Source organism: Mobula hypostoma, chromosome 15 (assembly GCF_963921235.1).
Source record: "Mobula hypostoma chromosome 15, sMobHyp1.1, whole genome shotgun sequence".
Lineage (NCBI taxonomy): Eukaryota > Metazoa > Chordata > Chondrichthyes > Myliobatiformes > Myliobatidae > Mobula > Mobula hypostoma.
This window is the reverse complement of record NC_086111.1, coordinates 2,726,917-2,746,590: the sequence shown is the minus strand read 5'-3', so window position 1 is coordinate 2,746,590 and position 19,674 is coordinate 2,726,917. Positions and strand designations below refer to the sequence as shown.

Sequence of the window (19,674 nt, the reverse complement as noted above, 5' to 3'; positions counted from 1 at the left end):
GAAAGATTCCACGGGAAGCACATATTCTTTATTCATTCATAGAACTGCTAGTTAAATGATGGAATTTCAGAAATGTATTTAGTTACATCACTGAAGGAGTTCTCTCTATGCTTAGTCAGTAACTTAAATAAAGTGAACTTGAAAACTTAGTTTGCCAAGTTGAAAAAGTAAAATATTGGGAAGGAAATTATCCCTGCAGTCATATACCATGAAATAATTATTACCGTTTTTCATAAATAAAACAGAGGAAGCATTTTACGTTTAAAGGAAACCATAACAACTCATTTATTGTCAACCAAACACAGAACATAAAGCAACACACACAAAATGCTGGAGGAGCTCAGCAGGCCTGGCAATATCTATGGAAAAGAGTAAACAGGCGACGTTTCAGGCAGAGATCCTTCAGCAGGACTGGAGGACCAGGCCTGCTGAGTTCCTCCAGCATTTTGTCTGTTGCTTGGACTTGCTGCATCTGCAGATTTTCTCTTGTTTGTGACAGAACACAAAGTGCAGTAAAAATTTCAAATCATTATGTCATCGCGTCAGACCAGCCTGTTAAGGTGAACCCCAACTCCATGTGGGTGGTTGTGAATTATGCCTATGTTTCCACCAATTACATTATCCTGCATTATCCACGAGTGGAAAATAAAGTTTGTGGCATGTTTGTAAGGGTACTTTAAAAAATAAATACACTTCAAAGTCATACAATATTAAAACTTCAAATTTTAGCTGTAAAGATCAGCAAAAGCACACCAAGAACAGTTTGTTGGTTCTGTTAATTAGTTAACTGGCCAAGAAGGAGTGCATATAAAATAGTAAGATTATTATGAAGCATTATACCTAATCAGGAGTTGTTTCTACAGAGGTGATAAAGTAAAATGGAAATATGATTTTTGTTAGTTGAAGTGAGCTTGCTAGCAGATTTTCTCCCCAATATAGCCACATTAACTATTTTCAGGTAATTGTCATGCCTGGTATATGTCCCTCATTCCTCTGTAACCCAGAAAATGCAACAGTGAAGTTCAGTGATGAAATGTTTTAATATATTTTAGTTACTTGTTAAAAATTAATTCCTGTATTTTTCTCTATTCTCTACAGCTCCCTCCTACACATATGGTAAGATACAATTTTGGCTTTTTCATAATTCATATCACAAGTTAACACACCGTTTAAATGTGTCAAATTGTATTTGTAAACTGACAAAGAAAAGATTGGGTGATCTTGCTGCATCCTTAGGACGTAAGCATCAAGATTAAATAGGTTCTTCTTTTCCTCCATTTTTGCAGCTGAGAATGACAAAAGACAAAAGAAATGCTCTGTACAAGTAGGGGAAAATACTCTGGAAAATTCTGTTCCTAGTTCTTCAGTCCAGGACTCATCAAACTTTGATATCTGACCCAGTCAAGAATTGGTCTTGCTCGTACCTGTAGACATACAAAGAATCACTACAATCCACACAGCCTATGGCTAATTATTTTTGGAAAAAGAAAAGCTGCCTAAAATGTTGTCTGTTGCAGCAGACATGTAGATTGAACCCATCTCCAAAATGTGTGGGTTTATAATAATCCCTGCCATCCATCTTTTGAATCATTTAATCAGATTGCCACTGTGTCCATGTGTTTTAAAGTAAATGGACAACAATTCTTCAGCATATCTGCATAGTATTTATTCTTTAAACTAGAAATAACTTACGTAGCTTTCTTTTGGCCTTTTTCATCACCTCAAATTGCTAAATATCATCCAGTCATTAAAACATTTTCTATGACACCCATGACAACATCTTAATTTCCGGACGTCCCTTAGCTACTTTTTAGCTACTTTTGTTCTCCTTCTCCTTCTTCCAGCTGTTTAGACGCATCTGGGCATATTACAGCCCTCCACAGGATGTATAATTAAATATAGAACTTCAAGGAACTCAAATTCTCAAATATAACCTAGTCTCACATATAAACTGAATAATAAATTCTTCAATCAGATGTTGATTCTCTTGATGGCCAAAGATTTAATAGAAAACCAAAATAAATTTAAGCCAGACAGCCTCTTGAACAACATGCTTCTTTCAATTTTGTATCGATTACAGCTCAGCAAAACATGCTGGACTGTCTCTGGACTACCACAGTCACTTAATCCAGTAGGGTGTTTTCCTATTCTCTTTAAATAATAGTTTAACCCACAATGCCCCAATCTAAGTCTTGTTAATTTCACCATATCCCTACGACTTAAAAGGTAACAGTCTGAGACCTTTTTAACTAGTGGGTGACTAGAAAAATAATGCCTGCCCCTTAATTCATTTTTCCAATCCTCCTGCCACTTCTTCTCTATACCTTTTTTAATCCTACTTCTCAATTCTGCTCTGCCTAGGGGAACTCTAATTTCTACCTGCTTGCTCTGTAAGGAAGACTTTCCAATGCCATCCACAATTTCATTTCCCTTCACCCCAGCGTGCCCAGGTATCCTTTTGCCTCTCTCATTTGACTCCTTTGATTTAAATGCCTTTCATGTTTAGAATTTTTTATCTTAATTTCCTTTGATTTACTGCTCCTCATTCTAGATTTTTTCACACAATCTACTGATCATTGTCACCTGTTTTAAAATGCTTTCAATTAGAACTTATTTGACCTCAGATTGCCCATTAGGTAAATTGTTTCATTAGAATAGTTCATGTTTTTTTAGGACAGAAAAATACAACATAATTGTGAATATTGTGGTGAAGGAAATGCTAGTCTATGGCAATGCAATTTTCAAATTTTAAAAAATTAATAAAGGGCTATGCTATTTAACGCAAAGTCAAATGTTGACAAATTTTTCAGTAATAAACTTGATGTGAACTAACATTAGGCAATATTGCTCTAGGTCCTTACTGTCCAAAAACAATGTGAACTAAGCCATACAGACCAGAAGATCCTAGTTTCATTCCTTAGTATAATAACTAACTTCAGCACTACTGGAGCAGGAATGGAAAATAAACCAAGACTGATTTCCACTTTGTTGGAAAGAGTGTGTTTGCAGAAGTCAAATTGTTGAGGCTATATGCTAAGGCAGCAGTGCGTACTCTGATATCAATTATAGTCTTTAAAAAAGTTGCAGCTACTCAGATTCTCGATTCATGTGTGGAGAGAGGCTGTTTGAATGAGCAAATGGCAACTGTGAATTAATTTCCCTACCAGCACCTTAACGTTCCTGCCCCCACCTGGCTCAATATTGTAAGAGGTGCTCACACAACTAATTCTGATATTGCAAGTACTGTATCAATTATATCAGCCTGAAACAAACTACTATGGCACTTCAGTTTTCAAAAAATATCTAATTGTTGTCTTCCTTCCAATATTCAATGGATATCCACAATTAAATTCGTTGATTACAAAATGAAGAAATTCATGATCAGTAAATTCCATTTTTCATCCACCTTCAAATATTGGAAACTTGTTTCTGGTTACTCAACAGGTGAGTTCTGAATTAGGATCCAATGGCAGATATTACCCCTGTTAAGTAAAGGTCCTGTCTTCCTAAGCAGTTCATAGAATTAATAACTGTAACTCAGAAATGATAGCAGCAGGAAATGAGTGACTCTTTCAGAGTTGTTTCACATCTATAAGAATGTGAATTTGAAGTAGCATAGAATTAAATCTTGTTTTATGAAAAAATAGCAATGATTTCAATGTTCTAAACCTCTAACAATTTTTTTGAAGTTGACAGTGATCCTCATTTTATCATTTCCGCCAACAACCATAATGATGCTGTATGTTTCAACATTAATGGGAAGCCTGGTTCGGTTCTCAATCTGATCTCAGATCCTTATACAGGTAGGTCTTAACCTATCCCAAGGAAGGGAAACATAACTATGGAATTTCAAAGTAACATTTCAAAGTTCAAGGTAATATTTATTATCAGAGTGCTTACGTGTCACCATATACAACCCTGAGATTCTTTTTCTGTGAGCATACTTAGCAAATCTGTAGAACAGTAACTGTAAACAGGATCAGTGGACAAAAACTGTGCAAATGCGGATATAAATAACTAGCAATAAATAATGAGCATGAAATAACAAGATTAAAGAGTCCTTAAATGAGTGTAGCTATCCCCTTTTGTTCAAGAACCTGATGGTTGAGGGGGTAGTGACTGTTCTTGAACCTGGTGGTCTGAGTCCTGAGGCACCAGTACCTTCTACCTGATGGCAGCAGCGAGAAAAGAGCCTGGCCTGGGTGGTGAGAATCTTTGATGATGGATGCTGCTTTTCTATGGCAACGTTTCATTTAGATGTGCTCAATGGTTGGGAAACTTTTACTCATGATGTACTAGGCCGAATTCACTACCTTTTGTAGGATTTTCCGCTCAAAGGCTTTGCTGTTCCCACGCCAGGGGGAATGCAGTCAGTCAGCGAGCGCACTTTCCACCGCACACCTCCTGAAGTTTGCCAAGGTTTCAGCATTCCAAAATGCACCTTGACTTACTAGTGCCTGTAAAATTATATTTTTTGGCAGCCCTACCAAATTTTTGGCTGTTAAAGTAAGAACAAGATTAGAAATGCAATATATTATAATTGGTATCTGCAGTGAATTGGTACATAAAATTAAGATTGCTGATTTATTAAGGTGCTTTTCCACTTTTCAGCATCACAGCCGAATCGAGCCAGAATTTGATTATGTGTTTATTTTCCCACAGAGTAGTTGCAATATAAGAGGAGTACATTTGACTTGTTGAATCTATACCGTAATGTACGAGCAAATCAGCTTGTCCCATTCCTCCAAGCCACTCTCTTTACCACTGTAACTTTTATTTTCAGTTACTGTCTATGGTGTTATGTTTCAGAGCCCAGGTATTTTGAGCAAATACACTTGGGGCCAATTTATTAGGTACACCTGTATACCTGCTAGTTAAAGTTCAAAGTTCAAAGTAAATTTATTATCGAAGTATGTGTATGTCACCACTTACAACTCTGAGATGTATTTTCTTATGGGATACTCAATAAATCCAATAACCACAATAGAATCAATGAAAGACCATACCAACAGTTAGACAACCAGTGTGCAAAAGACAACAAACTATGTAAATACTAAAATAAATTTTAAAGAAATAATAATAAATAAATAAACAATAACTATCAAGAGCATGAGATGATGAGTCTTTGAAAGTGAGTCCATAGGGGTTGGGAACAGTTCAGTGATGGGGCAAGTGAAGCTGAGTGAAGTTATCCCCTCTGATTCAACAGCCTGATGGTTGAGGGGTGATAACTGTTCCTGAACCTGGTAATGTGAGTCCTGAGGCTTCAGTACCTTCTTCCTGATGGCAGCAGAGAGAAGGGAGCTTGTCCTGGATGGTGGGGGTCCCTGATAATGGATGTTGCTTTCCTGTGACAATGCTGAATGGTGGGGAAGGCTTTACTTGTGATGGACTGGGCCATATCCCCTACGTCTTGAAGGAATTTTTGTTCAAGGGCAATGGTGTTTCCATACCAGACTGTGATGCAGCCTGTCAATATACTCTCCACCACACATCTATAGAGCTTTCTCAAAGTTTTATTTGTCATACTGAATCTTCACAAAGTTCCAAGGAAGTAGAGGTGCTGCCATGATTTCTGCATTGTTGTCCTTATGTGCCAGGTCCAGTACACTCCTCTGAAATGATAATTTAAGGTTACTGACCCTCTCCCGCTCCGATCCTTCAATGAGGACTGGCTCATGGATCCCTGGTTTCCTCTGCCAGAAATCAATAATCAGCTCCTTGGTTTTACTGACATTGAGTGAGAGGCTGTTGTGGCATCACTCAGCCAGATTTTCAATCTCCCTTCCCATATGCTGCTTCATCACTACCTTTGATTCGGTCTACAGCAGTGGTGTCATCAGCAAACTTAAATATGGCATTGGAGCTGTGCTTAGCCAGAGTCATAAGTATAAAGCAAGAAGAACAGGAAGCTAAGCACGTGGTCTTGTGGTGCACCTGTGCTGATGGAGATTGTGGAAGAGAAGTTTCCAAATTAGGTACAGGAGGTACCTAATAAAATATCATAATAAAATCCTCATGTCTCTTGATTCTTCTGACCAATTACTTTTATTCCATTTCCTCCAATTCTTGATCTCTCCAGTAATGGGTGTGGTTTCTCTTTACTTGCTCTCTTGACATCCTTATATATTTTAAATCCCCTCACGTCCTCTCCGGCAAGAAGAAAAACCCCAACTTTTCCAATCTTTCCTGAATGAGTTTCTGTGATCTGTTTTGAATTTCAAGCTGTTTCACATCTGCTCTAAGACATGGTGCCCAGAACGGGACACTGAATGCTCCAACTTTGGGTAAACCACTGTGACTAGTTTTTGTCTCTATTTATAAGGCCAGGACCCCATATGTATATTTTCACCCACTTTTTTCAAGGAGTTCTGCCATTTTCAACAAGCTGATCATTTTCACCCCAATCTCTTGTCACATTTATGAATGTCAAATTTGTTCTGAAGTTCAAGTTCAACCATACACATATATACAGCTAAATGAAACAGCATTCCTATGAGACCAAGATGCAAACCACAGTACATACAGTCACACACAGCACAGAACACACAGTTACAATAACACATACAGTCACAAAAAATACAAACTCCGTGTGTGTCATGGCCTGAAGATTGATAATGTTCTAGAGCTAAGTTCTGCAAGAACAAATGGATTGGAATAAGGTGATTACAATGAGTGGATTTCTGCTGACTATTGATCCATTCATATGTTTATGAATTAACTCTCTCTGTCTACTTTCTTAACTCCTCTTTTGTAGAAATTATTTGGACAATTAACTGGTGCCTGTATTACATGCTTCATTATTTTCTGCTCACATTTAATCCTTGGATGTCTGAAGTCACTATCCAGCATTAAGGGATACTTGATGAAGTATTTGCACGTTGCCAAAACAAAATCCTGCCATCACGGACGTCAAGGCCAGCTCACTAAGTTATATACCTTCCTTATTACCCTTACAGATTTTCAAACCGCTCTAGATTTATAAACAAATCAACCCAATTTATAAGAATTTATCAGGAGTTTAGCAACACAGTTATAAGCTTACATAAGACTCTTTAATAGTCACATATGCATTTTCTTCACAAGCATTTCTTATTTTTGTCTTGCTTCTATATAAAAACATGCTTTGGACACACTGAAACTTAAGATAGAAGTTCTATGGTACATTACTCCATTGAGAGAAAATATTGTCTACTTTTCATACGAAAGCAAAAAATACAAGAAATATAATAACAAATCAATTAACATCTAAAAGGAAAGGAGGCAAGACAGACAGTTAGGTGTGTATCCCTAGAACAGACTATCGCGAAGTTATTCAGGCCATTCAGCCCATCAGGTGCATGTTCACCCATGGGCAACCGTGTTTATTAATTCTATCATGAACATGGACCAGAGCCTTCTATGTCCAGTTGATTCAAGTGCTGTTCCAGTGTTTAAATGATGTTAGAGTCCCTTGTATCAGCATGGATAGAGGATTGGTTAACTAACAGAAAGCAGGGAGTTGGGATACATGGGTGTTACTCTGGTTGGCAATCAGCGGTGAGCGATGGGCCACAGGGGTCGGTTCCAGGCCTGCAGCTGTTCACAATATACATTAACGATCTGGAAGAGAGGATTGAGTGTAGAGTAGCTAGGTTTGCTGATGATACTAAATTGAGTGGAAAAGCAAATTGTGCTGAGGGTATGGAGAGTCTGCAGAGAGGTATAAATAGGTTAAGTGAGTGGGCAAGGGTCCGGCAGATGGAGTACAATGTTTGTAAATGCGGGGTCATCCGCTTTGGAAGGAAAAATGAAAGAGCAGATTATTTAAAAAATGGTAAAAAAAATTACAGCATACTGCTGTGTAGAGGGACTTGGGAGTGCTTGTGCATGAATCACAAAAGGCTGGTTTGCAGGTGCAGCAGGCTATCAAGAAGGCAAATGGAATGCTGGCCTTCATTGTTAGAGGGATTGAATGTAAGAGCAGGGAGGTTATGCTGCAACTGTACAGGGTACTGGTGAGGCTGCACCTGGAGTACTGTGTGCAGTTCTGGTCTCCATACTTGAGGAAGGATATACTGGCTTTGGAGGTGGTGCAGAGGAGGTTCACCAGGTTGATTCCAGAGATGAGGGGGTTAGACTGTGAGAAGAGATTGAGTCGCCTGGGACTGTACTTGCTCGAATTCAGAAGAATGAGAGGAGATCTTATAGAAACATATGAAATTATGAAAGGAATAGATGAGATAGAGGCAGGAAAGTTGTTTCCACTGGTACTTGAGACTAGAACTAGGGGACATAGCCTCAAGATTCGGGGGAGTAGATTTAGGTTGGAGATGAGGAGGAACTGCTTTTCCCAGAGCGTGGTGAATCTGTGGAATTCTCTGCCCAATGAAGCAGTGGAGGCTACCTCAGTAAATATATTTAAGACAAGGTTGGATAGAGTTTTGCATAGCAGAGGAATTGAGGGTTATCGGGAGAGGGGAGGTAGATGGAGATGAGTCCATGGCCAGATCACCCATGATCTTATTGAATGGCAGAGCAGGCTCGATGGGCCAGATGGCCTACTCCTGCTCCTATTTCTTATGTTCTTGTGTTCTTGTGTTCTTCCACCACTCTTTCCAGCAGTGCCTTCCAGTACTCAGCCCTCATGGAGTGAAAGTGGTCCCCCTCCAGATCCCTTACCTACTGCCCTGCAGGTCTGCCAAGTTTTATTTAGAGATACAGCATGGAACAAACTCTTCCAGCCCTTCGAGCTATAAAAAGTTTGCACTAACTGCTACACTACAACGATGCCCCCGTGGCAGTTTTATCATTTGTGAGTCACATACATCAATAAAAGCATATTTTCCAAGTGAGGTTCTTAGAAATTCTATTGCTGTGATTTTCATACCTTAGATAATCTATCCAATTACATGACTTTTTTTTCCCTCAGCTACAAATAATTCAGCTGTTCTGGGAAATAATAATTTATCTAGTTTTATGACAAGATGATTCCCAGAATTTTAATTTAGCATTGTCTCAATTGATTAACACTAATTAATCCATTCTTAAATTTACTTGAAGGTTTTGTGGTAAATGGCCAATTGATAGGAGATAAGAAAATAGAAAACAACAAGAAAATAAATACCTACTTTGGAAGATTTGGAATTATGAACAGCAACATGGATATAAAATTTGAAGTATCGACTGAAGCAATCACAGTGTTTCATAGAAAAGAGAAGATGATTTTCCCGTGGTCAGCAACAGCATCTATAATGAAACAGAGGTATAATTTATCCCATAACAAAGCAACATTCATTAGAAAATAGACAATGCCAATACAAATGAAACTGTAGCCATGATTCTAATTCTTATCAAATTCCTTGCAAAGCAAAAATTAGTTTGTACAACTTTGATAGATACTTATTTTGATTTAACTTTTGAAGTTTTGATTTACATATATTAATAAGAACATGCATGGCAAAACAAAAGTGCTAATAAGATTTAACGTTGACATCGCACATACAAGACTGAACAGCAGTAATTCCACAGGAACATATCTAAGTAGCAGCTATGAGAACTCCACTGGAACTAAGCGGTGGGTTGTGGCAAATAAGAGTTGGCCTATAGACTTTGGCCTCTTCCACAATCCCTGGGGTCAATATTTGAAGCCTGAACTAGGCAATTCACAGCTTTGGTAAATTTTCATCTACATGTCTACTATTAAAGCTGGATGCCTCCACCACCTTTGCTCAGCTCCCTACTGTTTAATTTGACTAACATTTCAATTTTAAAAGTGCCACTCTCAAGTCCTTCCATATAACTATGACCTCTGCTTCCTTTTCTAACCCTAATGATCCTTGCTCATTCATTTCCGGTCTCTTCAACCCCCCGGATTTTAACAATGTGAATCAGACTCAGAATCTGAATCAAGTTTATTATCACTGACATATTTCAAGAAATTTGTTGTTTGTGGCAGAAGTGCAGTGCAAGAATTTTAAAAATCTTCATCAAGTTACAATAGGAAAAAATATATAGTGCAAAAGAGGAATAGTGAGGTGGACCATTCAGAAATCTGATGTTGGAGGGGAAAAAGCTGTTCCCAAAATGTTGAGTGTGCGTGTTCAGGCTCCTGTACCTCCTCGCTGTTGTTAGCAATGAGGAAGAGGGCACGTCCTTGTATGGTGAGGGCCTTTCATAACGGATGCTGCCTTCTTGAGGCATCGTCTTTTGAAAATGTCCTTGAAGATGGGAGGCTTGTGTCCATGATGGAATTGGCTAAATCTACAACCCTCTGTAGCTTCGTACAATTTTGTGCTTTGCACCCTTCATACCAGGCAGTGTGCAAATGGAGTTTGGAAATCAGATACTGTACCTTGGCATAAGCTCTGAAACTCTGTCCCCGCTCTCCACCTTTGACCAACTGAATTGCCTTGTGGTTCAGCAGAAAATTATTTAATAATACTCTGCTAGTAACTGTTACTTCATGGATGCTCGTTGGCTTGATTGCTTCAGGGAGACATCAGATAGAGCATACTCAGTGACCTGTGAGGAAGAAGAGTAAAAGCTGAGTAGCGGTCCATTGAAGGAAGACTTGGATGCATAAGTGATAACCGAACAATCTGTCATGATAGCAAGAATCAATCATTATAACATACACCATCTACATATAAAATAGGGTTTCATAGATTGCCTTTTTATTAAAGTTCAAAGTAAATGTATTATCAAAGTGTTTATAAGTCACCATATACTGTCCTGAGATTCATATTCTTGCAGGCATTTACAGTAGAAATACAATACAATAGAATCAGTAAAAAACGACACACAAAGACTGACAAGCAGCTAATAGGCAAAAGATGACAAATTGTGCAAAACGAAACAAATAATCAATAAATAAGTAAATAAATAATACCAAGTTGTAATAATAATACCAATAATACCAATAATAGTACCAATAATACCAAGAACATAAGTTGTAGAGTCCTTAACAGTGAGTCCATAGGCTGTGTAATCAATTGAGGTGAGTGAAGTTATCCACACTGATTCAGGAGCCTGATGGTTGTGGGGTAATAACTGTTCCTGACCCTGGTGGGGTGGGACCTGAGGCTCCTGCATCCCCTCTTGGTGGTAATATTGAGCAGAGAGCATGATCCAGATGCTGGGGTCCTTGATGATGAACGATGCTTTCTTGTGATACTGTTTCATGTATATTCTGGGAAAGGTATGATGAAATAAATTATTTAAATTTGACAGCATTAAAAACTTCATTTCCACTCTTTCAGGATATCAATGTAAGCCCAGCCTAATTTGTTGCATTTATTTCACAGCTTCTCAATCTCAATCGCAAAAGAAAAGAATGTCACAGTGACAATTGGAGACGATGCGACATTTGTTATTTTATTGCACCGTGTCTGGAAATACCACCCTCTACACAGGGACTTCCTTGGGTTTTACACACTTGAGGGTCACCAACTCTCAAATATGACCCATGGATTACTGGGTATGTGAAATATTCATTTGATTTAACATTGAGCAACACTATAAAGTGTTAAGGCTCTTGTTTGACAATATTCTTCCAAATTCCCATGCTTAAAAACAAGTATTGAAACACAATTCGTTCATAATGCTGAATGAGCTCAGCAGGTCAGGCAGCATCTATAGAAAGGAATAAACAGTCAACATTTGGGACCAAGACCCACCATCAGGGCCCTGAAGAAGGGTCTCGGCCTGAAACATCGACAGTTCATTCACTTTCATTGATGCTGCCTGACCTGCTGAGTTCCTCCAACATTTTGTGTGTGTTGCACTATCTTTACAAATATTTGTTTTACTCGCAGTTTAACAACAGCTTCTTGATCATAGGAATCAGAATACCTTCCTCACAAACAAAATTAACTAAAAGTTGCATTGTTCCCTCTTGGCATCCCACACTTCTGTATTTGTCACTTTGCAGTTACGTGAATTTGCTCTGCTCTGACACAGGTCAGTTCTACGGTGGAGTGAGTGCTGAGATATATAATATCCACCCTGGCTTAGATGAAGGAAAACCTGATGCAACAATGATTGTGAAGGGTCATAAATTAAGAGTCACAAGGTATTGCATCCAAGATAATTAACACTATTAATTTGTTCTATTCAACATTTTAAAAACTTCTGTCGACTTTTGATCTTAATTTTTATTCCTGTTTTCCAGGGGGTACCAGAGAGATTTCAGACTCAATCCAAAGCAAGGTATCAGAATTCCATGCTGGTTTATCCACTACAATGGAAAAGGATTCATTGATGGGACACCTACTGATTATGTTCTTTCTTCATTATTTGATTCTGTTTATCCAAGATTTGAGAGCGGGTGGTGAAAATGTATCCCTTTGGTATCCCTTTCCTAGCTTAATTGTTCAATTATTACACACTAAAAATCATACTACTCTTTCCATTATAAAACCCTGCATTAATTTACAGTAGAATCTGCAGATCTAGCTGGTGAGTGTCAAGCATGGCACCAGATGACAAAAGGTCTGCTCCAATTCACATCCAGTCGCTGACTGGCCACCCAGATGACCTGTCCAGGTACCTCCTGCCTCACCTCCATTCAGGGCCCCAAACAGTCCTTCCCACTGAGGCAAAACTTCACCTGCAAACCTGCTGGGCTCATCAATTATGTCCAGTGCCCCCGATGTGGCCTTCTCTACATTGGTGAGACCTGCCATAAATTGGGGGACCACCTCATTGAGCACCTCAGTGCCATCTGCTGCAAGCAGGACTTCCCAATGGCTAAAGATTTTAATTCTGCTTTCCATTCCCATTTGGACATGTCAGTCCCTGGGCTCTGCTTGTGCCAGGAATCCCTAGGTCCTTTCCTTCTTCCCTTTCTCCTCTGGTCAACTCTCCTCTCCTATCAGATTCCTTCCCTTTCTCCTCTGGTCAACTCTCCTCTCCTATCAGATTAATTCCCTTTCCCCTCTGGTCAACTCTCCTCTCCTATCAGATTCCTTCCCTTTCCCCTCTGGTCAACTCTCCTCTCCTATCAAATTCCTTCTTCTCCAGCCTTAGACCTTTCCCACCCACCTGGCGCCACCTATCACTTTCCAGCTAGCCTTCTTCCCCTCCCCCCACCTTTTTATTCTGGAATCTTCCCCCTTCCTTCTCAGACTTGAAGAAGGGTCTCAGCTCGAAACGTGGACTATTTATTCATTCCTGTAGATGCCACCTGACCTGCTGAGTTCCTCCAGCAACTTGCATGTGCTGCTTTGGATTTCCAGCATCTGCAGACTTTTTCGTGCTTATTACTTATTATGATGCAGAAGGAGGTCTTTTGGCCCGATGTGTCCATGTTGACTCTCAGAAGTGCCATCCCTTGGGACAATTCACCTTTCATTATTTCTACATTTCTCACATCTCTTACGATTTATTTACCACTTACACACATGGAGTATGGATTTGGGTTATTGGAGGACACCCAATGAGCTTGATGGAAACCCGTGCAATTAAAAGGAGAACGTGTAAAGTTCACACATACAGCACCTGAAGTCAGGACTGAAAGAGAATTGGCAGGTGAACTGCTTCAGCCCCAAACCCTCCCCAACACACACACACAGACTCACACCCTGCAACACACACACGCACACCCTGCCACACACACACGCACCCTGCCACATACACACGCACAGACTCACACCCTGCAACACACACACGCGCACCCTGCCACACACACGCGTGCACCCTGCCACATACACACACGCGCACACCCTGCCACACACACACACACACACACACACACACACACACGTACCCTGCCACACACTTGCGTGCACCCTGACGTGCATGCGCACGCACCTTGCATCACACCCTGCCACACACAGTGAGCTATGGTACTGACACTGCTCTGTATAGCTAAAGATTCTGTACACAATCAAGTAAAACACACAACTCTGGAATAGATACTCTTACACAGAGAAATGAATAAATTAAGCTTATTCCTTTAATTTCTATATATGTATATTGTTCTTGCTGCTTTGTTTGTGTTTTCTGATCTTCCATTAAATTGACTTCTATGTTCCAAAATTTCTTAAGATATAAATTTTCTTCCTAAATTTAGTTACTCATGTTTCATTTGAATGCAGCTTGATGCACTGCTTTCATGTTCTGTTTAGGTAAGACCCAATTCAGATTGATTTTTTTTCTGACATTTCCCTTAGCACAGCGTTGACCACTTGTCGGTCACACTTTCCCTCAACAATTCCTTTCTACTTGAGATCCTTTGTCGTCCTGAAACAAAAAATATAGAGACACAACCAGGTCACTGAAAAAGCTGAGGAACATACATTCAGTGGGAACTTTATTCGGTTCATTTGTACACCTGCTCGTTAAAGCAAACATCTAATCAATCAATCATTTGGCAGCAACTCAATGCATAAAAGCATGCAGACATGGTCAAGAGGTTCAGTTATTGTTTAAATTAAGCATCAGAATGAGAAGGAAATGTGATCTAAGTGACTTTGACCATAGAACGATTGCTGGTGCCAGACAGGGTGGTACGAGTTTCTCAGAAACTACAGATCTTCTGCGATTTTCACGCACCATTCTCTACAGTTTACAGTGCCAGAATGGTTCAAGCTGACAGGAAGGCGACAGTAGCTCAAATAAACACTCATCATAAACTACGAGAGTAACTCAAATAACCACTCATCATAAACTACGACAGTAACTCCAATAACCACTCATCATAAACCACGACAGTAGCTCAAACAACTACTCATCATTAAAGGCTGGTCCTGGACTTATTTCCATCTGGCATAGTTTGCATATTGTTGTTTGATTGTTTGTGGTTTTTGTATTGCTGTATTTATGCTCTATCTTGGTTGGTGCAGCTGTAACGAAACCCAATTTCCCTCGGGATCAATAAAGTATATCTATCTGTCTATCTAAACTACGACAGTACCTCAAATAACCACTCATCGTGAACTATGACAGTAACTCCAATAACCACTCATTGTAATCTGTGACAGTACTGCATCATAAACTGCAACAGTAACTTGAATAACCACTCATCATAAACTACGACAGCAACTGCATCGTAAGCTATGTCAGTAATTGCATCATAAACTACAACAGTAACTACATCATAAACTACGGCAGTAACTTAAACAACCACTCATAAACTACAACAGTAACTCCAATAACCACTCATTGTAAACTAAGACAGTAACTGCATCATAAACTACAACAGTAGCTCAAATAACAACTCATTGTAAACTCCGACAGTAACTCAAATAACCATCATCATAAACTATGACAGTAACTGTACCGTAAACTATGACAGTAATTGATTTGTAAACTATGCCAGTAACTCCAATAACCACTCATCGGAACCTATGATAGTAACTTCATCATAAACTACAACAGTAAATGCATCGTAATCTACCACAGTAACTCAAATAACTACTCATCATAAACTATGACAGTAACTGCATCATAAACTATGACAGTAACTGTATCGGAAACTACAACAGTAACTTAAATCAGCAGTCCCCAACCACCGGGCCGCAGACCGGTACCAGTCAGCAAAGCATGTGCTATCGGGCCGCAAGGAAACGATATAATTTGGCGATATGACTCAGCTGCATCTTTCCTCATCCCCTGTCACGCACTATTGAACTTGAACGCATGCAAGGTCATTATGCATGCGTCATCCATGTCAGCGCGGGAAGGAAAACAACTCCTCCAGCTTGCAAATGACGGCAGGCTGAAAAGTATGTTTGACATAACATCTCTGCCGGCATTCTGGATCAAATTCAAGGCTGAATATCCTGAGATAGCCACAAAAGCACTGAAAACATTGCTTCCATTTCCAACATATCTCTGCAATGAATGCAACGAAAACTAAATTGCGGAATAGACTGGACATAAGGAACCCCGTTCGAGTATCGCTGTCTCCCATCAGCCCTCGATAGGACCATCTTGTTGTAGGAAAACAAGCCCAGGGCTCCCACTGATTCAGCAATATTGGTGTGTTGCAATGATTTTATATCATACGGGGAAAATATGTGCTGTGTGTTTAATATCCAAACGTTACTTAAAATGTTATGATGCTATTGACTTGTAAGTGACTTACATAACCATATAAGAATTACAGCATGGAAACGGGCCATCTCTCCCCTTCTAGTCCACGCCGAACGCTACTCTCACCTCGTCCCACCGACCTGCACTCAGCCCATAATCCTCCATTCCTTTCCTGTCCATATACCTATCCAATTTTTCTTTAAATGATAATATCGAACCTGCCTCTACCACTTCTACTGGAAGTCCGTTCAACACTTACTTCAAGCTCCCCTGTCCTCCCCTGATAATTGACTTATCGCTATATTCGTGTGAGGAAAATATGCGCTGTGTGTTTAATATTAAATTCGTTAGAGAAACCCTTTTAGAAACGAAATTGAGTGTATTAGCCACTTATCACCTATATTCCGGTCGTGATTAACACCCACCCCCGAACAGAATCGCCAAAAACGATTTGTAGAAAAAAATCAGCAGGTACACGCATGCGCACAGGTGCCCGCGCAAGGCTTCATGGTCATGGTAGTCTTTCTCGGGGTAAACATAACGTATTTGACAGCTACTCTTGTCCGTTGGCAACCCTACCCCCCCACCCCCCCGGGTCGGCCGGTCCGCAAGAATATTATCAATGATAAACAGGTCCGCAGTGCAAAAAAGGTTGGGGACCCCTGACTTAAATAACCTCTCATCATAAACCACGACAGTAACTGTATCGGAAACTACAACAGTAACTTAAATAACCTCTCATCGTAAACTACAACAGTAACTGTATCGGAAAATATAACAGTAACTACTTTGTAAACTATGACAGAACTCAAGTGACCACTCATCGTAAACTACAGCAGTAACTGTATCGGAAACTAAGACAGTAACTGCATCATAAACTACAACAGTAACTGTATCGGAAATTATGACTGTAACTGCATTGTAAACTATGACAGTAACTGTATCGGAAACTATGACAGTAACTGCGACGTAAACTACGACACTAACCATGCATTACAACAGTGGTATGCAGTTGAGCATCTCTGAATGTACACATCAAACTATGAAGCAGATGGGCTGCGGCAGCAGAAGACCACAATCATCACGAAGATCACAAAGATCACGAACATACACTCTGCTGCCACTTTATTAGATAGATTGATAGATAAATAGATAGATAGATATTTTATTAAGCCCAAAGAAAATTACAGTGTCACAGTAACAATACAAGTGCACAGATAAAAATATTAGAAGAGAAGTGAAATTAAAAATAAGTTACCCAAACAGTCTAACAGGAGGGGTCATCACTTCCCCGGCTACAGGTTGACTCATTATAGAGCCTAATGGCCGAGGGTAAGAATGATGTTATTTTGCGCTCTTTACAGCAGTGCAGTTTTTTAGCTTGATGGCCACATCTGCACCAGGTGCATCGTGCTGCATCTCCTTAAAGACCGAGTTAGGAACTGCAGCTGCAGCTCGATGACCTTTGGCTTGTTAGGGAGAGTGAGGAGGCGATAGAGAGGAGCTACAGTCAGGTAGTCACCCCGGGGCCTCGGGAGGCAGATGAGTGGGTAACTCAGGAGAGTGAAGAGAGGGCTGTGCCCCTGAACAGTAAGTACTTTATTTTGAGTGTCGTTGAGGGTGGTGGTATGACCTACCTGAGGGAAGCAACAGCAGCTGTGCCTCTGGCACCGAGTCTGGCCCTGTGGCTCAGAAGGTTAGGGAACAGAAGAGGATGTCAGTAGTAATCGGGGACTCTATAATCAGGGGGACAGATGGACAATTCTGTGGGCATGGAAAAGAAACAAAGATGGTAGTTTGCCTCCCAGGTGCCAGGGTTTGTGATGTTTCTGAGCGCATCTACAATATCCTGAAATGGGAGGGTGAGCAGCCAGAGGTCGGGATACATATTGGTACCAACAACATAGGTAGAAAAAGGGTGCAGGTCCTGAAAGCAGAATACAGGGAGTTAGGAAGGAAGTTGAGAAGCAGGACCTCAAAGATAGTAATCTTGGGATTACTGCCTGTGCCACGTGACAGTGAGTATAGGAATAGAATGAGGTGGAGGATAAATGTGTGGCTGAGGGATTGGAGCAGGGGGCAGGGATTCAGATTTCTGGATTATTGGGACCTCTTCTGGGGCAGGTGTGACCTGTACAAAAAGGATGGGTTGCACTTGAATCCGAGGGGGGCCAATATCCTGGTGGGGAGGTTTGCTAAGGCTATTGAGGAGAGTTTAAACTAGATTTGCAGGGGGTGGGAACCGAAGCAAAGAGGCAGAGGATGGGGAGATTGGAGTACGAGTAGAGACAGCTTGTTGGGAGTTTGTGAGGACAGATAGGCAGATGTTAGAGCAAAGATACGCTCAGCCTGATGGTTTGAGATGTGTCTATTTTAATGCAAGGAGTATCATAAACAAGGCGGATGAGCTTAGCGCGTGGATCAATACGTGGAACAATGACGTTGTGGCCATTACATTCCCAGGAGCAGGAATGGCTGCTGAGTGTGCCGGGCTTTAGATGTTTCAAAAAGAACAGAGAGGGAGGCAAAAGAGGTGGGGCAAGGCATTGCTAATTAGGGATATGTCACGGCTGTAGAAAAGGAGGAAGTCATGGAGGGATTGTCTACTGAGTCAGTGTGAGTGGAAGTCAGAAATAGGAAAGGGGCAATAACACTACCAGGTATTTTTTTATAGACCCCCCCCCAATAGTAACAGGGACATCAAGGAGCAGAGAGGGAGGCAAATTCTGGAACGGAGCAATAATATAGGGTTGTTGTGATGGGAGATTTTAACTTTCCTAATATTGACTGGCATCTCCTTAGTGAAATGGGTTTAGATGGGGTGGAGTTTGTTAGGTGCATTCAGGAAGGTTTCCTGACACAATATGTAGATAAGCCAACTGGAGGAGAGGCTGTACTTGATCTGGTATTGGGAAATGAACCTAGGAACACTCACAACACGCTGAAGGAACTCAGCAGGTTGGGCAGCATCCGTGGAAAAGATCGGTCGATGTTTCGGGCCGGAACCCTTCGTCAGGACTGTAGGGGGAAGGGGCAGAGGCCCTATAAAGAAGGTGGGGGGAGGGTGGGAAGGAGAAGGCTGGTGGGTTCCAGGTGAAAAACCAGTAAGGGGAAAGATAAAGGGGTGGGGGAGAGGAAGCAGGGAGGTGATAGGCAGGAAAGATGAAGAAGGAATAGGGGAAAACACAATGGGTAGTAGGAGGCGGCGGAACCATGAGGGAGGTGATAGGCAGCTGCAGGATGGGGCAGAGTGACATAGGGATAGGAGAAGAGAGAGGGAGGGAATTACCAGAAGCTGGAGAATTCTATGTTCATACCAAGGGGCTGGAGACTACCTAGATGGTATATGAGGTGTTGCTCCTCCAACCTGAGTTTTGCCTCATCATGGCAGTAGAGGAGGCCACGTATGGACGTTTCTGAATGGGAATGGGAAGCAGAGTTGAAGTGGGTGGCTACTGGGAGATCCTGTCTGTTGCAGCGGACGGAGTGGAGGTGCTCGACGAAGCGGTCCCCCAATCTGTGTTGGGTTTCATCGATGTAGAGGAGGCCGCACCGGGAGCACCGGATGCAATAGATGACCCCAACAGACTCACAAGTGAAGTGTTGCCTCACCTGGAAGGACTGTTTGGGGCCCTGAGTGGTGGCAAGAGAGGAGGT

At 40.9% G+C, this 19,674-nt stretch overlaps 1 protein-coding gene across 1 annotated transcript in view; it reads left to right on the top strand.

Annotated features, from left to right (window-relative positions):
- The window catches only part of LOC134356645 (inter-alpha-trypsin inhibitor heavy chain H3-like), a 58,567-nt gene extending 44,548 nt beyond the window's left edge, over positions 1-14,019 (top strand). Inside the window, exons 16-21 of the mRNA XM_063067617.1 lie at positions 1,099-1,116; positions 3,690-3,803; positions 9,043-9,244; positions 11,286-11,458; positions 11,941-12,052; positions 12,152-14,019. Coding sequence (XP_062923687.1) covers positions 1,099-1,116; positions 3,690-3,803; positions 9,043-9,244; positions 11,286-11,458; positions 11,941-12,052; positions 12,152-12,314 — 782 coding nt within the window. The 3' untranslated portion in view covers positions 12,315-14,019. The remainder of the gene's footprint in view (positions 1-1,098; positions 1,117-3,689; positions 3,804-9,042; positions 9,245-11,285; positions 11,459-11,940; positions 12,053-12,151) is intronic.
- Positions 14,020-19,674: the final 5,655 nt, after the last annotated feature.